At 35.7% G+C, this 22,397-nt stretch overlaps 1 protein-coding gene across 3 annotated transcripts in view; it reads left to right on the top strand.

The window, feature by feature from the left end:
• The window catches only part of LOC120221789 (gamma-aminobutyric acid receptor subunit beta-2-like), a 126,884-nt gene extending 105,484 nt beyond the window's left edge, over positions 1-21,400 (top strand). For all 3 annotated transcript variants that reach the window (XM_039219364.1, XM_039219365.1, XM_039219366.1), the window contains exon 6: positions 21,105-21,400. In XM_039219364.1, coding sequence (XP_039075295.1) covers positions 21,105-21,201 — 97 coding nt within the window. In that variant the 3' untranslated portion in view covers positions 21,202-21,400. The remainder of the gene's footprint in view (positions 1-21,104) is intronic.
• The last annotated feature ends 997 nt before the right edge of the window (positions 21,401-22,397 follow it).

The following is a 22,397-nucleotide window of genomic DNA, read 5'->3' as shown; positions in this document are numbered from 1 at the left end:
ATTTGTCCTTCTCTGCCTGACTTATTTCACTCAGCATAACACCCTCAAGGTCCATCCATGTTGCTACACATGGCCAGATTTCATTGTTTCTCATTGCCATGTAGTATTCCGTGGTATAGATAAACCACATCTTCTTGATCCATTCGTCCATTGATGGACACTTAGGCTCTTTCCATGTCAAACATTCATTTTAATTCACATTTATTTAGTAGTAATTTTGTGCCAGGCATACTATACTAAATGCTTTATGTACTTTAATGCTAGGAAGTACATATTTTTACACAAGAGAAAAATGAAGCTCAAAAAAATTAACTAATGTGCTTAACATGACACAGCCGATCGCAGAGCTGAATACTGGATCCAGGTGTACCTGTCTTATGAAATTCTAACAGTTACTTTATATTGCCCTTCCACATATATATATGTGGAAACTCTATATTTACCTTTCTCTGGACACATAGGTTATTACAACTGACAAAAATTATTCTTCATATTTGAAGATACATAACCTGTGAATGATTTGCTTTCCTAGCTATGGCTCCTATATTATAGGGGTAAAATCTTGTAAATTTAAATTCCAGCCACATATTTTGTAGATAATATATTTTGTTCATAGATCATTCAATTTAAAATATCACTGTTCTATATCTGTAATGTCTATAGGCAGTATGGGCTGATAGAATTTTCAGTGTGACTGTTGGCATTGTCAAGTCATGTGTCTATAAAATGATGAGGCACTGGAGGTTTGAAAAATATTGGGTCCTCTGCCTGGTATCTTATATGGATTTATTCAAGAAATGTCATTTCTAGGGCTCCTGGGTGGCTCAGTCGGTTAAGTGTCTGACTTTGACTCAGGTCTTGATCTCACGGTTTGTGGATTCGAGCCCCATGTCCAGCTCTGTGCTAACAACTAGCTCAGAGCCTGGAGCCTGCTTCAGATTGTGTCTCCCTCTCTCTCTGACCCTCCCCTGCTAATGCTGTCTCTCTCAGAAATTAAAAAAAAAAAGAAAGAAACGTCATTTCTCCCTCTCTCTATCTCTCTCTCTCTCCTTTCCTTTTTTATTAAGGCTAAGAGTTTGTCTTTCAGCTACCTAAATAATAAATGTTAGTTATAGATTATTTGAAAATAAAGTATTTTAAAAAGTATCAAGTTTTTGAATTAAAAAACACCTTCAGATATACTTATCATTGTCAGGCTAGGCAAAGTTCCCTCCTGTATTCTTTGAATGCTTTTTCACATAAAACTGTGATTATATTATACGTCCATTTCATAATTTTATTTATTCACTTAATATTATTCCTTCATTTTTCTGCAGTATGACTTTGAAACTACTTAATCTATTGTATTTGTGGCTGATGCTATATGTTGCCAACCCTGTACTTCAGCATATTTAAGTAGGTTTCAATTTTTAACTACAATCATATCTTGTTTTATTATGTTTCTCTTTATTGTACTTCACAGGCAATGGCATTGTTTTCACAGATTGGAGGTTTGTAGCAATCTACATCAAACAATGTTCTTTGCACCATTTTCCCTCTAGTATTTGGTTATTTCATGTCTCTGTGTCACATTTTGGTAATTCTCACAAAATTTACAAAATTTTCATAATTATTATATCTGTTACAGTGATCTGTGTTCAGTGATCTTTAATGTTACTATTCTAATTGTTTTGGGGTATCACACACTGCTCCCCATAAGATGACAAACTTAATTGATAACTGTTATATGCATTCTGACTATTCTACCAAGTGACCATTCCCCCCAGATCTTCCCTTCACCTCAAGCCCCCATGTTTTCTGAGACACAACAGTATTAAAATTAGGCTGGTTAATAACCCTTTTGTGGCCTCCAAGTGTTTTAGTGAAGGGAAGATTCACATGTCTCTCACTTTAAATCAAAAGCTAGACATGATTTAGCTCAGTGAAGAAGGCATGTTCCAAGCTGAGGTAAGTGGGAAGCTAGCTCAGCCTCCTGTGCCAGCCTCTCGAGTTGTGAAAGCAAAGGAACAGCTCTCAAAGGAAATTAAAAATGCTACTCTGTTGAGCACATGAACAATAAGAAAGCAGAACATATGTTTGCACGTATAGGAAGATTAGGAGGAACTTAACTGAGGACCAAGGGGGAGAAGAAGGAGGGGGGAAATAGTGGGGGAGAGGGAGAGAGGCAAACCATGAAAGACTCTTGAATACTGAGAACAAACTGAGGACTGATGGGTATGGAGAGGAAGGGGGGAGATGGGCATGGAGGAGGGCACTTGTGGGGATGAGCACTGGGTGTTATATGGAAACCAACTTGACAATAAACTATATGTAAAAAAAAAAAAAAGAAAAAAAGAAAAAAATTAAATGAGAACTAAGTTTTTAAGAGTGAAAAAAAAAAAGAAAGAAAGCAGAACAGCTGTATTGCTAATATGGAAAGAGTTTTAGTAGTCTAAATAGAAGATTAAATCAGCCACAACATTCCCTTAAGCCAAAGCCTAATGCAGAGCAAGGCCCTTACTCTCTTGAATCTGTGAAGGTTCAGAAAGGTGAGGAGCCTGCAGAAGAAAAGTCTGAAACTAGTAGAGGTTGGTTCATGAGGTTTAAGGAAAGAAGTCATCTTCCTAATAGAAATGTACAAAGTGAAGCAGCAAGCACTGTGGTAGAAGCTGCAGCAAGGTATTTAGAAGGCCTGTCTAAGAAAGCTGATAAGGTGACTACACTAAACAACAGATATTCTATGTAGACAAAACAGTTTTTTATTAAAAGAAAATACCTTCTAGGATATCCATAGCTAGAGAGGAGAAGTCAATGCCTGACTTCAAAGCTTCAATGGATAGGCTGATTCTCCTGTAAGGAGTTCATGCAGCTGGTAGCTTTAAGTGGAAGCCAAAGCTCATTTATGTTCTGAAAATCAAGAGCTTTTAACAATTACACTAAATCTATTCTGCCTCTGTTCTACAAATGAAACAACAACTCCTGGATGACAGCACATCTGTTAACACCATGGTTTGCTGAATATTTTAAGTTCACTGTTGAAACCTACTGCTCAGAAAAAAAAAAAAGATTCCTTTCAAAATATTAATGCTCATTGTATAGCATCTAATCACCCAAAAGCTCTGGTGGAGATGTACAACATCATTAATGTTGTTTGCATGCCTGCTAACACAACATGCCCATGGATCAAGGAGTAACTGTGACTTTCAAGTTTTATTATTTAAGAAATATATTTCATAAAGTAATACTTTCCATAGATAATGATTCTTCTGATGGATCTTGGCAAAGTAAGTTGAATACCTCTTTCAAGGATTCACCATTCTAGATGCCACTGAGAACATTTGTGATTCATGGAAAGAGGTCAAAGGATCAACATGAACAAGAGTTTGGAAGAAATTGATTCCAACCTGCATGAATGACTTTGAGGGAGTCAAGACTTCATTGGAGGAAGTAACTGCAGATGTGGTTCTCTTGCTATCTCCACCACCTCTGCAGTTACTTACTCCAGTGAAGAAGTGGATCCTGAAGATGGGATTGACTTACTGCCATCTCATGATAAGATTGGAATGGATGAGGAGTTGCTCCTTATAGGTGAGCAAAGGAAGTAGTTTCTTGAGTTGGAATCTACTCCTGGTGAAGATGCTGTGGAAATTGTTGAAATGACAACAGGGCATTTAGAATATTACATCAACTTAGTTGATAAACCAGTAGTAAGATTTAAGAGGACAGACACCAATTTTGAAAGAATTTCTGCTGTGTGTAAAATGCTATCAAAGTGCTGTCTGCTCTGATACTACAGAGAAATTATTTGTGAAGGAAAGAGTCAGTCAGTGTAACAAACTTCACTGTTGTGTTATTTTAAGAAATTGGCATTTGAAAATTTCTTAATTGGCATTAAGAAAATGCAGCTTTCTGCAACTCTCACCATGATGGGTCAGCAAATGTCAACGTTGATGAAAGATATTCCACTTGCAAAAGAATGACAACTCATTGAAAGATCAGATAATTGTTAACATTTTTTATCAATACAGTATTTTAAGTTGTGCACATTATTTTTAAACATAATATTATTGCACACCTAACAGATTATAATCGATTATAGATTTAATAGATTATAGTGTAAACATAATTTTTATATTACTAGGAAACCAGAAAATTCACCTGAATCACCTTATAGTGATACTGACTTTATTGTGTTGATCTGGAACCAAATCTGCAATATCCCTGAGGTATCCTGTATCTTCAAGCCAGAGTCACAGAGTCAAACATCCACTAGGCCTGGATGGATTACTAAGTGAAGAGAATCTGGAAGGATGGGCACTTAGAGAATCTGGAAAATACATGTCTTCATTAAAGGCCTTTAGGCTCACATTATAATCTTTTTAAAAAATATTTATTTATTTTTGAGAGAGAGAGAGAGAGTGTGTGTGTGCATATGTGGAGGGAGACACAGAATCTGAAGCAGATCTTTTCTTGAAGATTTACAGTAACTCAGCTCATTTCCTTTAACTGTGAAAATTGGCTTTAACTCACAATTTTTCTATCTTATAATACATTATAAAAGCAATTAATCTTAATAAAAATACTCTGTGTAACTAATCCTTACATATTTCTGCTTTAATAATGTCTGAATTTTTCACTAATCTATATTATATGAGTGGTAGAGCAGTTTTTTTTTTTTTAGTAATTTAATTTATTGTTATCATTGCTGAGTTTTAAATTACACTTCCTAGGGAACTTGACTCTAGCTGTTAGCATCAGAACATCCTTTCCCCATTCTTAAATCACTCATTCTTTCCTTGACTTTCTTAAATAAATGTTTGAAAAACAAGTTTTATGACATAATCATTCAAGTGGTTATGGTAGCATGCCACCAAATTATCCAGTTACATGTTATTCTCTAGCAGTCCTACATGCTAGACATCATTATTTCCATTTTAAAGACAAGCAAACTGACATCCTCAAATGACATGAGTAGTAAATGCTAAACACTAGTGTTTACTCAAGTCTTTATGATCGAATGACTCCCCAGGACATGTTCTTTTCTCTCTACTGCACTAATGCCAAGAAAAGGGAACCAATACTCACACTTACTTTTTAAATTTTATTTTGACCTGCATCCATCTGCTACTTTGTTTACTTTGAGACTGTAATGAAAAATAATCTTGAATTTAAAGACATATATTAATACAATTAAGATTGCACTGAAACTTCAGAGATATCCTGGTTTGGGGCATGTGTCCACATGGTTCCATACTGACTAGAACAAAGCCTTAGCCCCCAGTGAGACGTAGTTAATTTTGGATAAAATTATCATTGGTTCAGATTCCAGTGGTACATCTAACTCAACCTCTGTATCAATTAGGGTGAATCATTTAATGTCTCAGAGACTTGCTTTCTTCATTTATCATATTACAGATTATATCTAGGGATGCCTCCTGTCAGCCCTCAGAACATATCCAATTCATGGAGGTATTTCATTTGACCAACACAGTACTTTAAAAAATTAGGACATCTGGGGCACCTGGGTAGCTCAGTCGGTGAAACATCAGACTTGCGTTCAGGTCATGATCTCACGGTCCGTGTGTTTGAGCCCCGTGTCAGGCTCTGTTCTGACAACTGAGAGCCTTGAGCCTGCTTTAGACTCTGTGTCTCCCTCTCTGTTGCCCTACCCCGTTGGTGCTCTGTCTCTCTCTCTCTCTCTCTCCAAAAAAAAAATAGAAAAAATTTTAAAACTTAAAAATTAGGACATCTCACTTTTAAATTCATATTTTCTAATTGTTTATTTAATAATCTGAAGACTAGAAACATTGGGCCTTATTTTCCACATAGCAACAGTCAGCTAGAACTGAGAAATAGATACTTTGTTCAGACAAGGTATCTGCAGCTTACCCCAGTCCTCACCGTTCCCACTTGTCTTATGTTGAGCCTGCTCCACATACTACAGAGGCCATAAGCTGGACCCTCTAGGTGTCTGATAGTGTAATGCATAAATCAGAATTAGGTATATCATAATTTTAACACTTTGTTTCATATTGTATCATACTATATTCTGCAGTTTTCAGTGGATAAAATATAAAGTAAGTTGCCTGGAACTTAAAGTCAACTACTTCATCCAGCCTCCATCCAGAACCTCAACAAATTTGCTTGCCACACAAGTTTCTCTGTACGTTTTATCCATATGTCCTGGCTCCGAGCATGAGCTCCAACTGCACCATACTGACAAGAAAACCTTCCGAACTGCATTCTATCTAGTGAAAATTTATCTGTCCTCCATCACTTGGTTGATAGTTTATTTTTTCTGCAATGGCTGATTTGGCTTCCAATCCTCTTCCTAATTGGAGATCATATAATACAAATTATTCATACTTAACACATATGCCTAATAATAATAAATAGAAAATAAATATATTTATATTCATTACTAAAATTTGAAGGATTGCTTATTCCATGCTAAATATTTTTTATGTATTGTTTAAGTTTATACATCCCTAAGAGGTAAATGTCCTTATTGTTGGCATGCTATTATTATTATTGAGGCTCAAAGAGGTTAAATAATTAATTTTTTCAATGTTCATTTATTTTTGAAAGAGAGAGACAGAGCATGAGCAAGCGAGGGGCAGAGATAAAGGGGACATAGAATCTGAAGCAGGCTCCCAGCTGTCAGCACAGAGCCCAACATGGGGCCTGAACCCATGAACTATGAGATCATGACCTGAGCTGAAGTAGGATGCTCAGCCAACTGAGCCACCCAGGCACCCAAAGAGGTTAAATAATCAATAGAATGTTATAAAACTAATATCCTACTAAATCACTTCCTTCCTATATATTTGATCTATAGCTGGGCTTTGATTTTAAGGTCTTAAGACCAAAGACCACATTATAATAATTTTATAAAATATTATCTCCAGTTCTTAGCAAGCACCATACAAAGTGTAGACCCACTATGGATAGGTTCCCTTTATTGTCATTCAGGTATAGTACAATTCAGGAGGTTAAATCTTTCTCAAACTCATTGACCAAGTATGACAAATTTGCATATTTTCAGTTTTTAAATTAATACATGTCTGACTCAAAGTCCGTATACTCTCGTTAACTCCCTAATGGTAGGTTAAGAATGAATAGACATTAGTTTGTTGCATCATGTTTCTCTCAGGGATGGCTTGCATTTAGCAATTATTACTCTATTTATTTTTCCTGTCAAGGAAAGTTAGTTGAATGTGCTTTTCGGTGGGGTTTGGGGGAAGACAAGAAGTCTATTAAGAAAGCAAATATAAAATCAGTTGTGTCTCAGTGATACAATACATCTCAAAACACTTAAAACAAAATCACTTAAAACAATTGCTCTAGAAGTAATTACTCATTAGCAACATTGTAGCACTACACCACCACAAATGCCTTAGCAAATGTGAACAGTGAGCATAAAAATTATAACCAACACACAATGTTGCATCCCAATGCTGTAAGGATAGTCTTGAATGGTTTTGTTAATAATTACCTGACAGAAACATATCTTTCCCTAGCCCTTGTTGTCATTAAGCACTCATTGGAATACTTTAACATTTATAGGCTGTATTACAACTCTTTAGTTATTTAATTACATTTAGCAAGTCCTGAAGTTATTGTCTGTTTTATTAAGCTGAAATCCATTACAAGCCAAATTAGCAAAGGTGTGCTGAGGCTGCAAAGGATTTGGACATTTGCTCCGGTTGCTGAAAATTAAAGATAGACATTGCTTTAGTGAACCAGAAAGTACACGCCGTCACTGAGATTCCCCTTATGCCATGGTTAGCCCCCCCCCATCAACCCCCACCCCCTTCATCACCCTGACAGATGAGCCTATTCTTTACACATCATCTTCAGAAAGGGAAATCTACAATCTCCTCTGGGGAGCCATTTCATTATTTTATAACCCTCATGACCAGCCAAGTCATCTTTCTATTTAACCTAAATCTTCCATGTCCTTCATGTTAGAATTTATGGCCATAGCTACCCTTTGGTCCATAGCAGAAATGTGAACAGCAAATCATCACTCCCTTGAGCCCTATGTATAAATAGAGGCTGTTATTATATCTGTCTACTCTCTATTCTCCAGCTGGAACAGCAGAGCTCGTCCAGCCATTTGCTAAACAATTAATTTTCAGGTTTTAATAGTCAATAACATTTCACTGAATTATGAAGCCATTTTGGCAAATTCTTTTTATTTTTCTAGAGAGAGGAACAGAGAGACAGAGAGATTGGTTTGGCAAATTAAGCAAAATATTTACAGCACAGCCATTCTTTAACTTAGTTTTCCATGCTCTCATTCTTCCAGTTCTGTTTCCCCTCTCCAGCTTTGATAAAGTGAAATTGACCTTATAAAAACAGTGCCACATACCTTTTCCCTTCAGATAGCTCCTGATACCAGCTTTCATTTTCTATCCCAAAATTAGATGTGCCTGTTTTCATTCTTGCCTTTTTGCAATGTGCCATAATAAACTTTTAGTAATTTTCATTGTAAATGGTCATTTTAATGTATTTATGCTTTTTTGTGGGCTTCATCTATTTCTTTGAAAGCCTTCTTCAAAATGGCCCCATTTATAAAACTATGAACCACTTTATTCTGTGTTAACCCTTTAGTCAATTAAGCCTCTTACTAAAGCATGCCATCTTTGGTACAAGGCGATATTTGTCTTTCCTCTTATATTTTCAACCTTGCATTATAGATGTGTTTTTGTAGAAATTTTTCAAATACACATTTTTTTCTCAAACTTAGCATCTAAATTTTGTTATTTTAATCAGCCTCTAGTTGGATAGGGCTCTCTGAATTTCAGTGTTTAGTTGCTATGACCCACATTTGCCACTCTCCACACTCACTTCAGAATTTCATCGTAAGTAACTAAACACTTCTGGATCAATAAAGTGATTTCCCCAAGTGAAAAGAAAGTTAGTCTTACTTGCTTTTTGGTGAGATTCTCAAAGTCATGCTTCCATAGAATTCTGAAGAAATACCAGTCCAGAGTTCAAAAGGACTTTTTGCATTGTAGCAGCTCTTCTTTATATGTTGGTTCAAGGTCACACAGCAAGAGGCAGAATTAAGACCTGAGACAAAGACTATTCATCTCCAAGGCCTCTTTTCTTTTTTTTTTTTATTTCTGTGCTCGTGTGTGTGAGAATCTATCTATGTGTAACATCAGTTTACCAAAACTTTCCCACCACATCTCACTATTCTGTGTCATGCACGATGAATGACCTTGTACATGTATCTTTATCTTCTCTTTCCCTCAATAAATCCCCAAAAGTGAAACACTGGCCAATATGTGAAAGGTTCTGATAACTAAATTGCCCTTTATAAAGGTTGAATCAATATTTTTACCAGCAATTATGAGAATCTCAGTTTATCCATATTCTCACCATTTATTACATTAAAAATGTCAATTTGCTAATTAAAAATGGTAGCCCATTGTTTCCATGAAAAATGCTAGGTATGTCCTCAGTGCACACAATATATCAATGTCAATTTGAAATGGATTTACAAATTACTGTGTAATTTGAAACCATGAAAAAGCAAGAAATATAGTAAAACTTTATCTCATTTTAGGATGGAGAGGGATTGTCTAGACATGAGGCAATTTAAGAAACAAAAATATGAAAGATTTATGGCTTTGATAATAAAAAACCATCAAAAACTCTAATGAATCACTAAGTAAAACAAACACTTCCTTGACAAAAACTGAAAATTATATGAATTAAATAATTTACATTTAAGGAAATAGAATCTTCTATTAAATGTAGAAAAACTTTCTGGTAATCATAGTTTTCAAAGATGGAATAGGGTTCTTTCAGAAAGAGTGAGTTCCAAATCACTGGAGAGGTTCAAGTAAGAACTATAATTACAGAGATTTTATGAGAAAAATTTACTCACTTGAAAGGTATTTGTATATCTGTACATGATTTAATCATCTCGTCTACCTTGAGAATCCATAAGCAAATGATCTTTCTGCCAACATTTTAATAGCATAGGAAATTTATTGAAGTGCCTACATTGAATCCAATTAGCATGCTGACCAACATTTCCAACTCATGGAATCTAAGTATCCCCTGTGTTATCAGATGTTCTCAATACAGTACAAATGCCACTGCAAATAGAATAAGCAAGTAGTTATGAATAGTCTTCGTGGAGACTAAAGCAGACAGGGAAAATTATCTTAACATATTTTTGGAGAGAAAAGCAATATACCTTCATCACAAAAGCAATAAATCTACAGAAAGTATAAAAAAATTAAAAACCAACTACATTCCCATTGCTTATTTTAGTGTACTTATAGTCATTTAACTGTGCACCAATATACCTTTATAAATAAATATGGGATTGTGCTGCACTGCTTTCTAATTTTTTTCTCTGAAAAAAAAATCAAGAGTACTTTTCTATGTCCACACTCTTCTTAAAGTGTTTTTATTGCATCATGTTACTAAATCAAAATGTATTTAATTACCCTTATTACTTAAGTATATAAAATGTTTCCATTTCTGCCTAGTTTAAAGTTGTACTGAACATCTTTGTGTAACATCTTTGTATATAGTTTTGCATGATTTTGTTTTCACATTAGCTTCTTAAAGTAGAATTTCAGAAACAAAGCTTGCGCATTTGGTGGGTTTTGATTAGTATTGTCAAATTACCATCCAGAAAATTTGTACCAATTTACAGTTCTACCACCAGCATAAGAGGGTGTATTCCCCCCACAATCTGTAGTACTGAATATTATAATTTCTGTACATTTTTGTTTATTTGATAAGCAATAATAGTCACAGCGTAATTTCTATTTATACAAATTTGTGGTTTCTAATGGTGTTAAGCATTTTCCCACATATTTGGTGCCTGTTTCATGTAAAAGACTTAAATTTTAAATAGTAAAACTGCCTTTTATTTGGAAATCTTTTGCCATCAGAGATTAGAGTGGCAGGAAAGCCAGAGACTGCAATGTTTGTAGATTTTGTTGGATTTGGAAGGTGCAAGTTGAGTTTCCAGTACATGACAGGAGGCAGGTTTGTGTAATTCTTTTTTGTGTGTTTAAAACATAATTGTGACAGTAACAAAGCAGTAAAGCCTATTTTACTTTACTGGTTAAGATTATCACAGTTGCAACCATGTGCAGCAAGGAAAATATGTTGTGAGCATGTTAGAAGCTGGATCTACCACCAAAAAAATGTTTCTCTGAACTTTTAATAGGGTATGTCTTTTACTCAGATGCTGAATGTTAGCTGCTCAAACAAAGTGGGGGAGGGGCGAGGCAGTGGTGGGGAGGGAGATGGTTTAAAGGCCATTTCAGGCCCATGTGGGTGCTTTGATGGCCATATTTCTTCCAGAACTTCCATGTCATTGGCCTGAAACCTGCACTGACATTTTTTGTGTTCAGTCCTGCTTCTTCTCCCTTTCTTTCATAGGTGACGATGCCTGATAAGCATCCTGGAAGTTGGGAAACCCAACTTCAAATAGACCCTGAATCTACTAGAGAGACAGAAAATAGTGAACAAGCAAATGTACACACAGGATAATTTCAGATAATGACAAGTATAATGAAAGGAATAAAATGCAATATAACAGTGACCAGTGAGGAGGGGAGTTAGGGCTGTGTTAGCTACATGGAGGGAGAAGGCTTCCTAGTGGGCTAGGATGAACTGAGACTGCAGTCACAGAAGGAGGAAGTTCATTTAAGGTAGAAGGAATCTTCATCCCCTCATTCCTAAAATCCCAAGACAAAGGACCTGAGAATGGAATGTGTCTAATTTTTTAACAGTGTAACTCAAGAAACCTCAGATTTTAGGTTACATTTCTGCAATATATTCTATCAGTCAAGGCCCCAACAGGAAACAGATGGCATACTGAAAATGGGATAGGTTTGAGGACAATGTATTAAAAGGGCAGTTTACAAAGAAACAGAACAGCACTTCCTCCCTCTCAGATACAGGATCAGCAGGTTGCTGTTCGCTGCCTAGTGTGCCAGACTTGAAGAGGGAGAACAAGGCATCCACAGGGAGGGACCCTAGAAAACAGTTGCCCTGGTCTCTCTCCTCCCTCCTCTAAACTCCTGGTCTGCTTCCCATTGGCCAAATCCAACCTGAAGTTAGAGAATCAGGGAGACAGTTTTTGAAGTCCAAACATTCTAGTACATAAGGCCACAGAACATAGTGATTAAGGATAGAGGATAGAGGTGGAAAGGCAAAGACCCAGGTGAGGTTGTAACCTGTCTCTCACTAGCGAGCTATAAATCAGCATCTGCGAGACACTTATTTTGTTAAGATAAAATAAAAAAAAATAAATGACTAGAATAAAATTGATTAGTTTATTCTGAAATATTATGACTCTAATGTGTTAAAAATCAAAATTAAATATTTTACATATATGTTAATAAATGCAGCAAAACGTTTCTAGCATACCTGAACACTGTTTTAAATTTCAAAAACAAACAAAATCACTATTGAAATCATCAAAATCTCAGCTATATGTCTTTCTAGTTGGTAAGTGGCTCAGGGTCAGCTAAATCACTTACAGTGATCTGAAGTCAAATTTCAGTTGTTATATTAGGAATCAAAAAATGGAATGATTGCTTTTCCTCAGGAACTCAGATTTCCTTTAAGACATAACTTAGAGAGAGAAGTAAGCATATTCTCATTCCTGATATAAGCCCACGATTTGCAGATGAGACCATCAGGAATGGAACGTGGGAAATCTTGGTAAATAAGGGACTGACTGGGGTGCCTGGCTGTCTCGCTTGGTTGAGCATCTGACTTTGACTCAGGTCATGATCTTAAGGCTCTTGAGTTTGACCCGCGTTGGGCTCCCTTTTGCCCACTTCAGATCTTCTGTCCACCTCTGTGCCCCTTCCCTGCTTGCACTCTCTCTCTCTCAAAAAAAATAAATCTTTAAGGGCCTCACTGCAGAAGAACAAAGGCTCAGACTGTATGTCCATATCAATTAATATTTTTGGTTGAGTAGGATTTATATATTCACAAAATGAAATTTTGTTAGATAGTGCTGTTTGGATTATACAGGCATCTTATTTAAGGAAATGTCTTTGATAATAGCACCTGGATTTGTAGCAGAAACCTGTGTAGCCCTTAAATGGTCACAGGATCTTTACGGAGGATAAAATTCCAGAAAAGCAGAGTCACAGAAGGCCAAACAGCTGCAGAAGAGTACAAATAGCTCTAATCTGAAATGCACGATTTATCAAATGGGACCATGATTGCTAGCAATCTTACTTTTTTTGGTGATTACAAAGTTGAGCATACTGGCGCATGTGACTCTATATGAGGACTTGTAAAGAGCTTTTAAAAACAATTATGCATGAGTGTTAGAGATTTTAATTTAAGCAGAAGGACTCTGTGGAGGTAAATCAAGAGCATAGGCTGGAAGAAAAATGCTGAGGGAGACCTTCAATCAGGGGAGAATATTAAGTGGGACTCCTTGGGGAGAGGCCTGTATTTGCTTGTCTGGGGTAGGCTAATCTACATAATTGACTAAAACAGAATGAACAGCTGTGAAATACAGCATTTGAATGTGTGGGTAAAACACAATTACAAAATATACAGGGTCACAGAACATGTAATGTATTTTCATAGGATTATAGAATTTCCAGGCTCGTATGGGATTTCAGAAATTGGTCAGCTCTCCAGAGAAGCTAAATGACTTTATCAAGGTCAACTAGCTAGTTAGTTATAGCATAGTAGTTAAGTATGTGGGCTATAGAGTCAGATATCCTAAATTTAAATCCCAACTCCACCACTCATTCTGTGACTACTAGGGAAAAATACTCTACCTTTCCATGCCTCAATCTTCTTATCTATAAAATAGGAATAATAATATCATACTCATATTAAATAAGATGCTCCATTTAAGCAACACTAGATGATGTCTGGAACTCATTAAGTGATCAGTGAATCGGAGATATGTTTATTACTTGCAAGAATGCCAAAGTGGGTCATCCAAGTCATAACTAATGCTCTAACCTCCTCTACAAAATGCAAGAGCATATCACAAGAGGGATATATGTGAGAAATTAGCTTCCCAAATAAAATTATTGTGAGACTAAAACAGTATCCAATCTCCTTGAGGATATAGAAGCAAAAAAATTTTTTTAATGTTTTATTTATTTCTGAGAGAGAGAGAGAGCAGGGGAGGGTCAGAGAGAGAGAGAGGGAGACTCAGAATCTGAAGCAGTCTCCAGGCTTTGAGCTAGCTGTCTTTGAGCTAGCACATAGCCTGATGTGGGGCTCGAACCCATGAACCGTGAGATCATGACCTGAGCCAAAGTTGGATGCTTAACCGACTGAACCACCCAGGTTCCCCAAGAAGCAAAAATTTTTTAAATTACTTTATTGAGAAGTGACTCAGATGAGCTCTTAGGACTTTCAAATTTTCAACTTTAACTCTAATGCTTGATTTTAGATCTTCCCCCACCCACACCTGAAGTTTTTAGTTTGTTTTACAGCTAGCAAATATAGATAGATAGATAGATAGATAGATAGATAGATAGATAGATAGATAGATATAGATAATTGACTTGTTTTAACATCATAATTTTTCTCTAGTAATGATGCTCACTCATACTATAGGATCCCCTTATCCTTTGTAATTAGAGTAAGTTGTACTTTTAAGTTAATGTGCATTTTGAACAAAGTAAAAAACATACTGTCAATTAGATGAAATGTTTGAATATAGTTGGGGATAAGACATCTGATTTTCTTTAAAAAACATACAAAGATACTGAAAAGAATAATTTTGTATGTGTAGAATAATTGGATGGTTATCTAGATAAAGAAATCAAAGTAGAAGTCCAGTGTCATTTTCTTATCATCTCTGGTTGAAATCCTAACAAAGTTCTCACCTGTCAAGGCACATGTTTGACCATATATTCTAGCGCCAGAAGCCTGTCATGAAGACTCTTGAAAGAAGCAAAGCAAGTCACATTAACTATGATGCTGAGTTATGTCCTATAGGCTGAGAGGCAAAGGCATCTATTATTACCTAATAACTATCTTTGATTATTTTCAATCTTGGAATGATGTGGTAGCATCGCTAAATATCAGGTAATAACACTATAAAATATTTGTATGGATTTGATGCAAATTGCTGGCCTAGCTGTTGTATGTCTTGATTTTATAGGTGCCTTTAGTGACTGTTTTAGGCTATGTTACATATGTAGTTTTCTTGTACTATGTCAGTATTTTATGATACAATTTATTTTTGGATGACAAGGCCTAATGGCTAAGGAACAAAAAGTTTCTCCAGAGATCTTTAGCCCAGTCAGAATATTGGCATTCTCCAAAGGTGGCTTTCCTCATGTAATAATATTCAGCCCCAATGAAGACACATTTTCAACTGTAACTGTAGAAAATTTGTGACAGGTAAATGAGGTACATTCTGAAAGCATCATTGACTATTTCCTATGATTGAAGACAACACTATACATATTTCATAGTGGTCTTAAAATGTAATCAGATACCTATATAATGAGTTACTAGCTTCACTTCAAAGAATCCTAGTACTAGTGTTAAGTAATTTAAGGCCCATTAAGGATGTTTATCAGGATTCAGAATGGCATGTTCATGAAAACCCCATTAAGTATATCTGTATTGATTTGTTCCTAGAGAAACTAAGCAATGCTATGAATCATAAGTTTCAAAGAAAAGATTTTGATGTTGGCCCTTGAGTTTTCTAAATAAATTCATTTCTGAGTAGCTTCCATATTTCTATGATTTTAGAATTTTTTACATAAATTTAATGAGCTACTTAATATAGAGAATTACATCAAAATTCTCAGTTTAAGAATACTTACCGCCTGGGTGGCTTAGTCGGTTAAGCGTCCGACTTTCGCTTAGGTCCTGATCTCGAGGTTCGTGGGTTCGAGCCCCGCATCGGGCTCTGTGCTGACTGCCAGCTCAGAGCCTGGAGCCTGTTTCAGTCTGTGACTCCCTCTCCCTCTGACCCTCCCCTGCTCGTGCTGTCTCTTTCTCTCTCTCCTAGAAGTAAATAAAACATTAAAAAAAAAAAAAAAGAATACTTACGGGGCACCTGGTAGCTGTGGGTTCGGGCCCCACATCGGGCTCTGTGCTGACAGCTCAGAGCCTGGAGCCTGCTTCAGATTCTGTGTCTCCCTCTCTCTCTCTATCTGTCCCTTCCCTGCTCATGCTCTCTCTCTTTCTTTCTCTTTAAAAAAAAATAAACATTAAAAAAAAGAATTTTTTATGAATTATTTTCTTTCTCTTTGTTTTATTATTATCATTACTATTTTATTCTGAGTTTAGTGATATGTACCAGGGACCTGGCAAAGTGTTTGAAATACAAATAAGACAAAAACAATTGTAGTTCCTGATATCACAAAACACATGGAAAAGATGCAGGTTTGTTAACACATGTCTGTACTTTGTGTTCAAATCTGTTAGAGTTCTATATACATATATAGCATAATTTTTGCTTATTTTTGTGTTTGCCTGCTGTTCACATCATATAATTTAGCTCTGCTTTGCTATTTTTTAGTGTTTATTTATTTTGAGAGAGAGAGAGGCAGAGAGAGAGGGAGAGAGAAAATCCCAAGCAGGCTCTGCACCTTCAGCACAGAGTCCAACATGGGGCTTGATCTCATGAACCCGTGAGATCATGACCTGAGCTGAAATCAAGAGTCAAATGCTAAACTGACTAAGCCACCCAGGCACCCCTCTCTGCTTTTCTTTTACTATAACTCCTTGGGTATTCTACATTTCTTCTTGTATACAAATATATACATATACATATTTCCAATTATTAGCCACTGGTCAAATGAGTTGTCACTGTATTTGCTCATTAGCAGGTGGTAATAACAAAAATTACAGAACATTTTATGAGTTACAGATCTCTTCTTACCTTCATCATCTCACAACAAATTAGGTTGGCAAGTTTTTAATTCAAGTTTTCAGAAGCAACCAAGTATCCTAGGATCTAAGTGTTTCATCCTAGCTCATTTATTCTGGTCTATATGAACAGGATCCCAAATGGATTATTTTGTCCATAGACTTTCTGCTTTAACCCAACAGGAGACACAAATGCCTTGCAAGCATTGACTAGGGAAAAAAAAAAAAAAAATATATATATATATATATATAGTGAAGTATAGCATTAAAAAAGTAAAACACTGATATAAATTTTGTTTATGTCAGAAAAACACTTTCATCTTTATTTTTTAAATGTGAGTAGAAACTCATTTCTTCTGCAATAACATTAGTCAATTCATTTTTCTTGTTCATAGCACTAATGTGTACAGCACTAGTTCACAGATGTTAGTTGACATGAATATGTATCAGCAGAAAGTGCGAACCACAACCTATATAGTAGCTATTGTAAACTTCACCTCATTTACACTGTTGAGCATCTGTTTATGGCTCTCATTTTTTTAATCATATGTATGCCCTTGTACCTTTAATGTCCTTTGTGTTCATTATATCAGATGAAGTTAATTTTCTCTAGTTTCTCAAGATGGGGATTATTTCTGCTATTTTACAGAAATAACATGGGAGTTTTGGTATGCCCATCATATATGTAATTTTATTTTCTTTGTAAATTTATCTTCTACATAATACAGGCTTCTGTATGTTAGTAACAATTCAGGTTGTAGCTACATGTGAAAGGAAGAGAGAGAAAGACAGAGAGAGAAAGGAAGGAAGGAAGGAAACAAGCAAGAAAGGCAGAAAGGAAGAAGAGAAGGAAGGAAGGAAGGAAATCAGTAGGCCAGTGAAAAATTCAGTCACATATTGCATAGCCAAAATAAATTATCATTTGTAAGCCCTGAGTAAATAATTAATTGTGAATTTTAATTTTATATAATTTTTAGAATTTGTAAAATATAAGTATTTGGTAAGAATCCGGGAAAGCAGAAACAATCAGTTTGATGATAAGATAAACTCTAGTACTATTTATGCAATGTTAATTAAATGGATTAAAATGTATTTACTGTTAAAAATATAAGAAGCCCTAAAACTTAAAGCATGTTATAAGTTTAAGAAAAGAGGAGAAATAATGCAGCAAGAGAAAAGATTTACAATCAGCAAAACCAACTGCTTGCCTCTTTATAATTCATGTTTTCATTTATCCAACAGATGTTTATTGTATCCTTACAATAAATCTGTGCCTTACAACAAAACCTATGCCCCTCAACAGCTTACATTTTATTGAGAGAAATGAAAGAAAGAAAGAAAGAAAGAAAGAAAGAAAGAAAGAAAGAAAGGAAGGAAGGAAGGGAGGGAGGAAGGAAAAGCAAAGGAAGGAAGAAGGACGAAAGGGAAGGAAGAAACTGAAAGAAAGAAAAGGAAGGAAAGAAAGAAAAGAAAGGAAAGGAAAAGAAAGGAAGGAAGAAAGAAGAAAGAAAAAATTATTTCCTCTTAATTCACCCATCCTCCTACCCCCCCTTTGGCAATCACCAGTTCTCTATATTTATGAGTCTGTTTCTCCCTTTGTTGTTGTTTGTTTGTTCATTTGTTTTGTTTATTATACTCCACATATAAGTGAAATCAAATGGCATTTGTCTTTCTGTATGTGACTTATTTCACTTAGCATAATATCTGTTAGGTCCATCCATGTTGTCGTGAATGACAATATTTCATTCTTTTCTTATGGCTTCATAACTGTTAAATCACTATGTTATATACCTGAAACTAATTTAATATTACATGTCAACTATACTTCATTAAAACTTTTGAAAACTAAGATAAATAATCAAGATAATTTCACGTTATGATACTTGCCTAAGGGAAATAAACAGATAAGATGGAACATTAGTTAAGGCAGCCACTTTGGATGGGCTGCTTGGGAAAGGTCTCTTAGAGGAGGTGACTTTTGAGCTTTAAGGATCAGAAAAGAGGGACTTGTGAAGTTCAGAGAGACACATATTCTAGGCAGAAAGAACAAATGCAAACACTAGAAAATAGTGAGAAAGAACTTGTTATGAGATAATATTGAGATTCTAAGAAGAGGCAGATTATTTAGGGCACAGTAGAACATAGTCAAGATTTTGGATTTTTTTAAAAGAACCACTAAATCTTGAAGGAGATGAATGATAAAATCTAATCTATGTTTTTAAAATACCTGACTGTTGTATGGATAATGGATAGTAGAGAGGCAAATGGGGAGACCAGGAGACCTATCTACAATAATTACATGAGGTGAGGCAACAAGACCATAGATTTTGAGGGAGACATTGGAGATGGATAGGAGCTGAGGCAGAGTAGCTAACTCCTGGTGAATGAAAGGAAGGTATCAGGGATGAACATCAGCCCTAGGATACTCACTTGCTGCTAAAAAGAAAAACAAAAATTAACAGAGCACAAATCTTAATGAAGCAGTAACCAAGGTATGAACTACTTACATTAAGTTAATCACATATTTCCAACCTACAACTAAGGAGTGGGACTCTCACACCTAACTGAAGAATTTCGTAGACTCAGTCTACCTAGATTACTTGCACACTCTAACCCAACCTTTTAGTGAAAAGTATCAAGCTGGAAACTGTTTCTCCCAAGCTGGGGCTGCATCTTATTTTTCTCTTTCCAACTCATAGTAAAGTGTCCTTCAGAGTAGAGTGAGCCAAAGTTGGTCAAATTCAATATCAATTTCTTCTTAGTTTTTTTTTTTTTTTCAGCAGATTTAAAGGACACACTGTATATAGGTACTCTTCTGTATTCTTTACACAATTTATTCTTATAGAAACCCTGTTAGGTAACTATTATTGTTAATAATATCCCCTTCTCATAGATAAAGAAACTAAGGTTGGTTAAAGAATATTAACCATCTTGATGTCTATCAGTTAGTGAGACAGAATTAGAATTTATACCTATGTCTGTTGTATTCTAAAACTTGTGTTTTTCATGACATTGTGCTACCGTATTGATCAAAAAATATATATTAACAAATCATTTAGAACTATATGCTTTTTGACTCCTTTTAGTAGATCTTCAATACAAGATTAGTGTAAAAAATGACAGAGTTGCGCCTGCGTGGCTCAGTTGTTTGAGCACCCACCTCTTGTTTTGGCTCCAGGTCATGATCCAGATTTGTGGAATTCTCTTTCTCTCTCCCTCTCCACAGCTTGTGCCCTCTCTTTCTCTCTCTCTTCTCTCTCTCTCCTCAGCTCATGCTCTGTCTCTTTCTTTCTAAAAAAATATGACAGAGAAATATAAAGAATTAAAGGGACATATTCAGGGGCGCCTGGGTGGCTCAGTTAAGTGTCTGACTTCGGCTTAGGTCATGATCTCATGGTTCATGGGATCAAGCCCCAGGTTGGGCTCTGTGCTGACAGCTAGCTCAGAGCCTGGAGCCTGTTTTGGATTCTGTGTCTCCCTCTCTCTCTGACCCTCCCTTGCTCACACTGTCTCTCTCTCTCAGAAATAAATAATAAAAAAAATTTAAAAAGTTAAACAAAAAATAAATTAAATAAAGGGGCATATTCATATCTTCCTGATAAAATTATAAAGGTTTCAGGTGTTCTGAATAAGTAACTCTGCCAATCCATTGGAGGATGCTCTCTAACAGGTTATGAGAATATCAGATTACTCAGCACAGAGCAAATCAGGTGATAGATGAAAGGCTGATATTGTGTTGTATTAAAACACTTACTAAGTACTATAGAATGCATAGAAATGTCAAAAATGATGAGTCAAATCCAAGATTTAATGAACATTAGATTAGAAGGAGGAGGAAACAAATGTGAGTGGAAGAGGAATTATCTATGTTGATATTCTTAATCACCTGTAAGGCTTATAAAAATAAAGAGCCCTGGGACCATCCCTCCCACCCCCCCAGACATTCCGGAGCATGGAAACTGCCTATTTAACAAATGCTCCCAGATGATTTTGGTACAAGTAGGTAATGGACAACACTTTGGGAAAATACTGATTTAGTCTCATCCTTTTTTTTTTGTTATTGTTGTTTTTAATGAATCAGCCTAAGGCTTGTGAAGGAAAATGGTTATCTGAACTTGTAGCACCCTTTTTTGCTAGAACTTTGGCTTATATCAGTCTCCTAGAGGCCCAATTCTGTCCTCTTTGATACTTGGATTTAATTTTCCCAACTCCAGCCATAGCCCAGCTAACAATATGTATCATTGCTATTTCTCTTCTAGAATCACAACCACAGCTGCCTGCATGATGGACCTAAGGCGGTACCCACTGGATGAACAAAACTGCACCTTGGAAATTGAAAGCTGTAAGTTTTCCTAAGAATGAAGCTAGATTGAACTCTGCTTTAAGGTTGCTCTTGTTTATATCCAGACCACAAGCCCTGCAAAGGCACTGCTACCACAGTAAATCTGGTGGAGGGAGACAGATTCAGTATCTTTTCTCAGCTTGTTTTCCAGTGACACAGGAAATACCAACTGTCTTTGCCTCTTGGGGATGTTTTCTCTTTGCAATTGAAAATAAATATGGCCTCTGGACCAGTTAAAACATTCACAATGTGTGGATTGGTGGACTGTTCTTTGTTTCAAGGGACTACTGTCAGTGTCTAAAATTTAGTTTATATTCCTGCTGACAGCCATATTGAGCAAGATTGGTGTCTATGTTTGTGTTTATTTTCTTTCCTGTGCTGACTTGTTTTGCAGTCTTGTTGCTTTTCTGGGCCACCGTTTCTTGATGATTCAGTCATCTGCCCTGTTGGGTGGGCAAAAACATTGATCTCATGACCCCTCTCCATTTTGGAGGTCATTTGAGATAGAACAGGTTTCGAATCTCTTTTCTTTGTCAGTTCTTTGCAATGTTTTCATACCTCATCCCATCAAACAATTGGAAGCAGATGATTTTATATCCAGCATTCTAAATAATGAGTAACTTGACTGCTGTGTGAATGGGATACTCTCAGCTATTGTGAAGAAACTCTAGTTGTGGCAGAGAGGTGCAAGTCGAAGTCACTGCTCTGAGTGAAAATATAAGCCTTTATGGCACATTGCTGGTATTTTGCCCAGTAAAGTAATAAGCTTCCAGGGATAATTTAATTTATATGCATTTTTTGGAAGGAATTGATTTCATATTTATGTTTCCAAATCATCATTATTTTCATTTTTGGTATTTTCAATAAAGAACTATTTAATGACATTGGTCTATAGGTTTTTGATTACTATTTTTATGTAAGTATTTTGGGATAACTTTGCATTTTCATAACTTACAATAGAACTTAAGTGCAAATTGTTCTTCAAAGTCCAATTTCTTTGTTTCCAATTGTTCGTATAAGGATGTTTAAAAAAAAATGAAGATTGGTATATACAAAGAGTGAGTTTTTAGTAAGAAAATTTTTCATGGTGAAATTTGAGTGGAATTTTAAATAATCATAATTGTACACATGGTTAAAGCACTTGCACTTATGTTATTTCATTTGAGCTCTCCATAACCATTCAAGGTAAGTAAATAAGGCCCTTTTATTA

This window comes from Hyaena hyaena, unplaced genomic scaffold (assembly GCF_003009895.1).
Source record: "Hyaena hyaena isolate Hyena2069 unplaced genomic scaffold, ASM300989v1 scaffold_814, whole genome shotgun sequence".
Lineage (NCBI taxonomy): Eukaryota > Metazoa > Chordata > Mammalia > Carnivora > Hyaenidae > Hyaena > Hyaena hyaena.
This window is presented reverse-complemented; position numbering and strand designations above follow the sequence as displayed.